The 10,899-nt window shown below is 36.6% G+C and overlaps 1 protein-coding gene across 1 annotated transcript in view; it reads left to right on the forward strand.

The window, feature by feature from the left end:
• Positions 1 to 10,899, forward strand: part of CPQ (carboxypeptidase Q) — a 552,420-nt gene that overhangs the window by 306,522 nt on the left and 234,999 nt on the right. The window contains 2 exon segments of the mRNA XM_044668507.1: positions 7,113 to 7,224; positions 8,160 to 8,176. Coding sequence (XP_044524442.1) covers positions 7,113 to 7,224; positions 8,160 to 8,176 — 129 coding nt within the window.

Consider the following 10,899-nt stretch of genomic DNA (forward strand, 5'->3'; position numbering starts at 1 on the left):
CTCTCTCTCTCTCTCTCTCTCTCTCTCTCTCTCTCTCTCTCTCTCTCTCTCTCTCTCTCTCTCTCTCCTTTATTCTCCTCAGCTGACAAAGCTAAAGAACTATCAGAGGAAGGCAGTCCTGCTTCTCTCATGCTCTCATGTGGCTTAGCACATTTCATTGGATAGTCACAGGGCTCTTTTGTCCCTTGCTTAAGAGTAGATCATCTCCTATTGCAACCAGTCATTACCGCTGTTCCAAACCCCAGTGCCTTCATTTAATCAGAATGATTTCCTCCCACAGACATTCTCCGCTCCCCTATCCCCAAATCAATTTTTAATCCATTACAGCCATTTCTCTCCCCGAATACTTTGCAATCACATTTTGTAAATCCATCAATGGCTTGGCTTTCCTGAGCCCCAGATAAATTAGGTCTCCTCATGTTTTGTCCTCATCTATCAGTTCAATAATGCACTAAGAGATTTCAACCAGGAACAGGCATGATTTTCCTTTCATGAAGCAAATCTGACTGTCCCTCCTGCACATGAGAGGGGCCAGGGTGGACGAGCCTTACTTAGCACTTCTCCCAAGAGCACCTCATCAGTCAGTGTGAGCTTTTGGACAGATGGCACATTTCCTTTTGAAAGTGATGTATGTCCTCAGAGCTATCAACACCCAAAGGCTCTGCCTCACAAAGCCTGGAGATAAGAAATCAATAGGAGGGCGAAGTCTCAGTATTTCCTATATAAGGGTTAGGTACTACTTTCTATCAAGAGGCCTATTTCTAGTCCTCAGACTTTTCCTATCTTTGCATAGGGAAACATTTGTTTAAACCAAGCCACATTTGTCTATACTGAGAAGTAACCAAAATGTGGTCACCAAAAGTTTCTTGTAAAATATAAAGTTCCTATCCAGATTCAAGTAGTATAGTGGATAAAGTGATGGGATCTGGATTCAAATTCTGCTTCTGAGTCAGGTATAATCCCTACCACTAGAGAGACTGAGAGATTGCTTATTGAGTTGGAGTAGGACTAACGTTTATCACCTTTGTAAACTAAACCTCCTATCTGTATAGTGAGCCATGGGAAACTGAGGGCTAATAGGTTGCCCAAGGAAGATTGAATGGCTCAGTTTGGAAATGGAATAGATCATAGCACCCATTCCCATCTGTAGTGGGATCAAAGCAAAGAGAGATAGGGATACCTGCTCTCAGAAAAAAAACAATCCCGTTCTTATGTTTACCACCTCAGATCTTTACTGAATATCTCTGAGGTTCAATTTCCTGATTTGAGAAAGTAAAGCAATCCATGCACTCTAAAAACTCAATTCTAATGTAGGAGAGCATATATATGTAAAGATGCATGCATATATACATACACATAGATATCTGTGTATATCTCCACATATATGTATATACATACATACATATATATATATATATACATATATATAAACATTAAAGGTCACTTGGAGATGAAAGGCACTAGCATCTGTGAAATCAAGACAGGTTTCCTATAGAAAGTGACACACGAGTTGAGTAAAGAAACTAGAGACTCCAAAAGATGGAGCTCAGAAAGGAATGGATTCCAGACAAGAGGGTTGCCAGGGCAAGGGTGTGGAGATGCATCATATATAAAAAACAATAAGCAGACCATCATATCCAGCTGTTCCAGATCACTGGAATTTATTGACTAGAGAGTGGAGGTAGGGGGAGTTACATAGTCAAAACTGAGCTTAAGGGAAATCACATTGGTAGTTGTGTATAGGATGGATTGGAAGGGAGAGAGATTTGAAGCAGAGCCTAAATAGGAAGCTATTTTAATAATTAGGGTGAAATATGATGGGAGTCTGAACTAGGGTGGTCTCCATGTAGTGGGGGACCAGAGAACAGACATGAGAGATACTGTGGAACTAGAAGAAGATCTGGCAGCTGGTTGCTTGGATATGCCTGATCAGTAAGAGTGAGGAGCTGAGGACAAAACCTGGCATATAACAAAAGACTCCCATAACCCAGTGGCTAGAGTTCTAGACTTGGAGACTGGAAGACCTAGGTGTGAATATTTTAACACTGGCTAACGCAAGCTCTGTGACCCTAGGAAAGTCAGTTAATCTCTCTGAGTCTAAATAATCTCTTTAAACCTTAATTACTAAATTACATATAGGTTGTGAATCTGTGTAATTATTTTTCCTAGGCTGATGATTTTGCTTTATATTACTTCATATGTCTCTAAATTATCTTACATTTCTTCATATTTGTTGTTTATGGTACTATGCGTGAACATATACATATGTATGTAGATTTTATGTATATCTATATCCAGACTCATAATTTCATCAACACAAGGATTTCCCAATAAGAAAACTCCCTCTGCAGCTGATACTTCTCTGTAACTCTATAATGAGATTAATGTACTTTAAGTTATACAACCATTTCCATAATTGTTGGACTTTAAGATTGTTTTCAGTCTTTTTTCTATTACGGAACAAGTCTATTTCTGTGCATCCAGCTCCTCTATTGCTTTTAATGACATCTTTAGATTTTTTTTTTCAAACAAATTCTTCCCCATTAAAATTGGTTCTGTAACAGTAGGATGCAAAGAAAACTGACATGGAATCATAGGTCTCAGTGGGACCCAGAGAGGTCACCTTATTCTCTTAGTCATTTCTTTCCTTTCAAGCTTCTATTCCAAACATGAATTGATCCCATTTTTAAAATCCTATAAGTAATAGGCTTCCCCGTCGTCCAATGTAATGTAGTCCTATGATTAGCCACTTCCCTCTGGAATTTTTTTAATGAAACACAAATTCTTGTTGCTTTAGTTTAATCCTCTTTTCTTTGTTCTTATTCTCAGCTGTTCACCATCCACAGAGTACCCCCATCAAATTTAAAAACCATTATTAAGTCAACCTTTAACCTGTTCCATCTATAGGCTAAATAAGCTGAGTTCTTTCATCTTTTTTTTCAGACTTTTTCTGTTCTTCATTGTTAAGAATTTGAGGATTTCCCCTGTGGTCTGGGAAATGCGTCATCATTTCAATTTGGTAGCATAAATAACTCTCACCTCCTGAAATAATCCAATTCAATATGATCAAGGTAATCAGTCTGGGAGGAAAAAAACAATCAAGGACACCTGGTTTCCCAGTTTCTAGTTCATGATATCATGCACATAAAAGAAAATATTCTCCAATAAAATATAAAATCTTCTGGTTGGCTTTCATGCTCTTCATAACTTTCCCTCTCCCCATTTCCTTTCTAGTCTTATATTTTATACCCCAGAATGTATTCTGTGGTGCAGTGATGCTGACATCTTTGCTGTTCCACAAACAAGACTCTCCATCTTTGACTCTAGGCATTTTTACTGCCTGTCCTCCATTCATAGGATGCCTTCCCTCCTTATCTCTGCCTCCTGGCTTCTCATGGTTTCCTTGAAGTCTCAGCCAAAGTCCCACCTCCTACAAGAAACCTTTTCCAACGCCTTTTAATTTGAGTACCTTTCCTCTCTTAACTTTTTTCCTATTTAGCCTGTAGATAACCCTTTTATATAGTTGATTACATATTGTCTTTATCACTAGACTATAAGCTACTTGAGAACAGAGACTATCTCTTTGCCTTTCTTTGTAAACCAGCCCTTAGCTTAGTGTCTGTTACGTAGTAGGTCCTTAATAAATGTTTATTGCCTAACTATCCGACTGGCTGACATTGTTAAACAAATATTACACTTATCCATAGTGCGTCTAGGAAATCATAGTCCTATTTAGCTATAAATCTGTATAAGTAGCAGAATTTGAGATGCAGAAAATTAAGTCATATGTCAAGATCAGTAATTCAAAAGATAAATATATAAACAGAGAAAGCATGCAAGATTTTTCAAGCAAGTCTGGTGTCCTGTTACATGTGGTTTGGCAAGGGTGACCACAATCAATTCCATGAGGTCCTAAGTACAGTGTGTTGGAAATAAAAGGCAAACATAAACAAGATTGGTAATAAGAGAGGGCCACACAACTTGGTCCCTGACCAATAACAAACGAGACAAATGGGAATGGTGGTAGGTGATTTGGGAACCTAATAAATAGTCTACGAAAAGGTCTTAGGAAAAGGATGGCACCTTTTTTTCTATTTAGTTCTTGAAGATCGTGGAGAAGGTAAAATTCTATTCAGGCTTCCCTCTGTTATACAAAGGATTGATACTAAGTGAAGTAATAGAGGTCTCCTGACAAAATCCCTTGACTTTGGGTTTATACAATGTTAGAACTGAAAGGCACTTTAGAAATCCTAACTCATTCACTTTATAGATGATCAGACTGAGGTCTAATGAGGTGAAATGAATTGTTCTAGAATTGACAATAAAATGGGTTAGTGGCAGTTCCAAAACTCAAAGCTCATGGCCCATACAGTCTAGCATACTTTATTTTGCATCTCACTACTGTCAATGATATTTATAACATCTTTATAACATCCCTAAAAGTGGTCATCCATCCTTTGCTTGAAGAGCTGAATGAAGAGAGAGGAGATACCAATCCACTTCTTCCTGAGTCAATCTATTCATTCATTCTATAAACATATAATAAACATCTATTATGTGCTAGGCATTGTGCTAAGCTCTGGAGATACAAAAAAAAAAAATGGCAAAAGATGGTCCCTGCTCCCAAGAAGCTTATAATCAAATCAGAGAGACACATTCCACTTATGGATAGTTCTAATTATTAAGAAACTTTTCTATATAACTAGTTTTCTCTTTTGAGAATATAACAATCCCATAAAGTGAATAATTACTACAGTTAATATTGTGCTGTGCTTATAGATAAGGAAATCGAGGCACTGAAAGGTTCAGGGACTTGTCCATGGACACATAGCTAGTAAATGTCAAAGGTGGGATTCAAACAAGGTTGTACCAAACTCTAGACCCAGTGCTCTTTCTCTACTTCACAACTTGCTATCTCCAGTATTTCCATTCATTATTCCATTGTTTAGGTTAAGGATATAGATGCTACAGAAACACCAAAGACGAAATTTCATAGAATGTCTTAAGTTCCCTGAAACTTTGGTCCATCTTTGACTATATTTCTACTTCCGATTTTACATATGATTATGAATAGGATTTGATTGAGTAGGGAGACATTTTGAAAAACATTATCAAATACTATCATTTCCCAGTTCATAAAATCATATGCCAAAGGATGATTGCAAGGGAAAAAAATAACTTTTTTTCTATTTTTTAAAAAAAAAATCCTGATCTAAGTAAAAGTTCATTAAAAAAAAAGCTAAACTCTTTTCCAAGCTAGTGTTCCTTTTAATTGTGTCAGTTCAGGGATTATAAGAGGAATGAGAATGCCAACTGATTAGAATATCATCCCAAATGGGATTACACCATTTCTTGAATCAGAGTTTCCTGCTGTTGCAATATGTATTCATTCTTTCCCTGGGGTCAAAGGAATCATTGGTCTTGAATCAGCTCCTTAGCTGTTAAGTTTAGGGGAACAGTGGAGTAGCCACATATGAGTAGAATGAAATGGGACTTTGGTTTTGTCTATGAAGATAGAGGCAACAGAGGAAGAGAGCTCAGTTACTGTTTAAGGCAGCCAATCAAGATAATTCAATATGAAAGACCTCCCTTAGCCTTAATTATCTAGATAATTAGCCCAACTTCACTTGGCAGTTATTCAAAATTTACTCATAAAAATTATTCAGGTGGAAACTGTATCCTTTTTCTAAGAGGATATAACTAATTTTTAAAAATCATAAAGCATGATTATCTTAAAGCTGCAGTGATTCTACCTCTTAGAGGATGAATTATTTCCAGGTTTATTTAACATTAAAGTAAATTTAAGTATTATAATGGACTGGAGTCAGGAATACTTGGATAAAAATCCCTCCTCCTCCAGACACATACTAGCTCTGTGACCCTGGACAAGTCACTTAATCTCTTAAACCTCAGTTTTCTCATTTGTAAAATAAAGGAGCTGTATTTTATATCCTCTGAGAAGCCTTCTTGCTCTAAATTCTTTAGGAACATAGATTTAAGACTAGAAGGAGCTTCAGAAACTATTTAGTCCAATCCCAAAATCTTATAGTTGAGGAAGATGAAGTCCAGAAAGATTAAGCAACTTGCCCATAGTCACATGGGTCGTTAGTGACAGATCTAGAATTAAAACTGAGGCCCTTGATTCTAAATAGAGTGTTCTCTCTACTGTTTCATGGAATCCAAGAGAGTATCATATGCATCAATTGAACATCAAGTATTTATTAAACACCAATTATACATAGCAGTTACTAGAATAGACTCTGAGGATATGAATAAAATAAAATTTTAAATTCTTGCTCAGAACAGAATCTAATAATTCATTACTGAATGAAGAGTAACTGATAGTCCTCAGTCCATCAGTGAGTTGGGAGGATGTCTGCCCCAAGCATGTGAAAATTTTCCCCAATGGAATGGGTAGATGAGGACATTTTGTTCCAGTGGCTCTGATGGTGGCTGAAGCAGGCACCATGGTGTGCTTAGAGCTTGGTCAGACATGAAGATGCCAAGGTCATTTGCTGCATCCCAGGTCATCACTGGTCATTCTGACTTTTGTCTTGCCACTGGACATCAATGACTCTGGAAGAAAGAGTGAAGATGACAACTTTGTTCAGCTCTGCCTCACTTAAATCCAATTTACGTGCAAGATGTTATACTGTGATGTTATTTTCCTCTTTGAAATGAAGGGCAAACCACTGAATGAAGGGAAGAGGTCAGACAATCATAGATTTGAAGATGGAAGGAGCTTCATGCATCAGACCTCAATAGGGCCCTAAGGTACAGCCCCTTCATTTTGAAGATCGAGAAATAGACCCAGAAAACTTAAATGACTCCTCAGTGCTGCACGGCTAATAAGTGTCTGAGAAAGGATTTAAATATAGATTTTCTTGATTCTAATTCTACTGATCTATCCATTATACTATGGAGGCTTGGAAGAGAGGCACCATAGGAGTAGAGAATTGGATTTGTAGATTCTCTTGTGTCTAATGACTTCATAAGCTTTCTCTTTACATGTTTTATAAAGAGTTAATTAAAATACAGATAATGAGTGCCATCTTTGCTGTTTTTTATTTTCACATTTAATAAATCAGTGTCTTTGTATTTGTATTTTCTAGGTTGTCCTGGTCAGTGGACATTTGGACAGCTGGGATGTTGGGCAGGGAGCCCTTGATGATGGCAGTGGAGCATTTATATCATGGGAAGCACTGTCTCTTATTAAAGATCTAGGTAAATATTTACAAAATTGTTAACTGGATTTAAACATTTCAAAATCAGTGAGGTTTTTATTGTTGTTTATTGGTTTGTTAGATCTAGGCACAAGCCATGTGGCTGAATATTTATTCTCTTGTGTTTGCAAAGCCTCCAGAAAGTCTGTCACTGGTTTCCTAGAACAAAACTAATCAACTCTCTTTAAGAATGAAGTCTTACTTAAACCAGATTCCAGACACCAAATTACTAAATAGACTAATCACTATGGAAAATGAGAATACCACTGTAACTAAAACAATCGGAGGCATTGTCTGTCATTGACACCTCTGATAGACTAAAAGAGGCTATGATTTTGTGAAGAAAATAATGGGATTTGTTAACCCAATAAAACTAGCAATTCCTCACCCCCTCTATTCCTTGATCAGTTGCAGGGACACTTTTACATTCTTCAATTTTTTTAGTCAAGTCTAGTGCACAGAAGCAGCATTTGCAATCACAGAATTCAAAGATCAGCCCAAGTGCTAAATATGGTATCCATGAGTGACTCCACTGAATCTAGCATGACAGATTGGATTATATACCCACATCAGCCAAGTCTAGACTTGGAAGTGAGGAGGGAAGAGAGAACTGAACAATTGTATTGTAATGAGTACTTTTGCAAATAGAAGGCAGAAATGTTTCTTGTGAGGGTCAGAAGGGTTGGTTCTCCTGGGGTCAAGAACCCTCTACTCGATTAAAGAAATATTGCTGTATTCATCCCCAGGGGGAGTTACACATTTAGCTTTTATTGCTTCTGGTCTTAGAATCAGTAGGCTACTGTGTATCTCCGTGCCGTGGGCTTACCCGGGTTTTAATTGTTTAGTTATTTTTTAGGGAAGATCATGAGATCATAAAATTGGAGCTGGAAGAGACCTTTGAATATAGCTAGTTCAATTCCCTCATTCTGTAGATAGGAAAACTGAGGCCTAAAGTGAATAAGTGACTTGTGCAGGGTAATATAGGTAGTCAAGGCAGAGCTGGGATTTGAACCCGAGATCTATAGTGCCAGACCTATTGCTCTTTCCAGTGCTGCATTAAAATGGAAAATACTGTGGGTTGTTTTTTTTACATTAGGCTTTTCTGGATATGTATAATGTGTGGTATAACTTATTTATTATATGCATAACTAATTTACTATATACTAACTAATGTGATAGAAACATTAATTAGACTTACATTTCTTACTTTATTTATTAAACTTTATCAATCAAAACACACAACCACCTAAGTACAAACTAGGAAGAAATTACCAATTTGAGTTTAAAATAAGCAAGCTTCTTTCCTACTATACCCACAATAAGGTTCCTTTTATGCCCAACTGGAGGTTGTGTGTCTTTCTCATAGGTGGCCATCTGGCAGGTTTCTGTCAGTCAATATTGCTCTCAAGCAAACATGAACTTGCTTTAGTATCAAATTTAGAAAACACAAGGGCAAGTCCTAGTTACAACATGGAAACAGACTGATGGCTGGGGTCTCCAGTGTGTTTTTCATAATCTTTTTATTATTGTTGTTGAGTTGTTTCATGACCCCTTTGGGGTTTTCTTGGCAAAGATCCTGGAGTGGTTTGCCATTTCCTCTTCCTGCTCATTTTTCAGATGATGAACTGAGGCGAAAAGGATTAAGTGACTTGCTCAAGGTCACAAAGTTAGTAAATGTCTGAGACCAGATTTGAACTCAGGAAATGAGTCTTCCTGACTCCAGGCTGGTCACTTTATCCACACTACCACCTAGCTGCCCTTTGATACTCCTTGCAATGGAGGTTCCTCAATTGTTTACCATAAAATTTGTTTAGTAATTTGCTACATAAATTACTGATAGAATTGTTGATGATATTTTTTTCATTGGTGGTCTGTCTTATCAAAAGGTCCACATATATTTATCAGTTATTTAAGAACACACACATATTGTTTACTACATCATACCACACAAGTGCTTATTTTATTACTGCAAAGCAACTTATAGAAAAATAAGTTACTCAGAACAGCCCAACCCCCAAATGGAGGCTGAAAACAAAATGGTGTTGGTTATACTAAATTGACCAACTTGTTACTATTATATTATTATGCTGCTAAAACTTATTCTTACCTGCAATATGACACTCTCATTGTCCACCAATCAAACCCCTGTCCCTTGATAAAAAGAAAACAAATAAGCAACTACAACTTATTCAGTAACCAAAACTAGCAATGTTCTACCCCTCAAGCCTTCTGTCTCTTTTGTGAGATCTAGAAGGAAAGGATGTTTTTTTATTACTTCTCTGGGACTAAGATTGGTTATTACAGTTATACAGAATTGGACTTTCCTTTAGTGTTCACTTATGTCATTGTAATTATTGTGAATATTTTTGTTATGGTTTTGCTTATTTAACTACCTCACTTCATATAAATCTTGCTGTTTCTTGGAATTCCTCATATGTGTCATTTTTAATCATCTAATAATATTATAATCATATGATTACATCATAGAGATAAAGTTGAAAGGACCCTCAGAAGTCATCTAGTCCAAACCTCATTTTCTAGTTGAAGAAACCGATTTACGAATACAAAAATTGACTTCACAGGTATTAAGTACAAAGTAGAGACTCAAATTCTAGTTGTTTGACTCCAAGTCTAGTAGTAATCTTTCTGCTATTCCTCAGCCTCTTACCATTTGTTGAGCTGCCTCAGCCTTTTACATTCGTTGAGAACCCACTTTTCCTATCCTCCTTTTTTTGCTTCCATAAAAAAATAACAAACACCTGCTATAAATACTTTTTGTATATCTTGGTCTTTTGTTGCTGTTTTTGACCTCACTGGAGTGTATATGCAGTAGTGGAATTGCTGGATCACAGCTTATGAACATTCATTTTCTTGCTTAATTTAAAATTGTTTTCTAGAACAATTAGACCAATTCACAGTTGCACCAATGATGGATTCTATAAAGCAATATAAAATGTAGTAGGTATAAACAAAAAATGTTTTTCTTCTCTATGTTTTTGTTTTAAGAGACTTCAGCACATAATGTCAGTTTTAGTTTTGGCAGACATATAGTCCCATCAATGATTCCATTGCATACATTTACTTTCATTCTTAAGGGCAGCCTTTTGGACATGGCCACGATGGGAAGAAATTCCACATGCAACATACCTGTGTTTTGGAAAGATGGGGTGTGGTGTGTTCAAGTATTATATATGTGTGGGAAAGGTCTGATGCTTCTGTTTGTAGGAATACAGATAACTCTAGATAATATGAACAAAAGGTTAATTCTTGAGTGAAAATAGGAAAGGTCCTAGTAAGGCTGAACTCTATATGACTTTTTAAAATGAGGACATATGCCTACAGTAATTACAAATGAGGGATCACATTGTTTAAGCAAAATAAAATATATCATTAGAGAAATATATCACTAGGAAGAAGAACAGGCCAGTTATTTAGAGAGAATATGAGATAACTGAAGGACAATCAGTGGGCTCCATTGGTTTCTGTTCATTGTCAAGAGATGTTGTAGAAGAAGGACCATAGAAGATTGGGTGGTCTCCTATGACAGACTTCCAGAATAAAAAGGACAACAACTGCATAGGAAAGGCAGGCATGAATGGGTCATGACTGCATGATTGAAGAGGGTCCATATATATATATATATATATATATATATATATATATATATATATATATA

This window comes from Gracilinanus agilis, chromosome 1 (assembly GCF_016433145.1).
Source record: "Gracilinanus agilis isolate LMUSP501 chromosome 1, AgileGrace, whole genome shotgun sequence".
Taxonomy (NCBI): Eukaryota; Metazoa; Chordata; class Mammalia; order Didelphimorphia; family Didelphidae; genus Gracilinanus; species Gracilinanus agilis.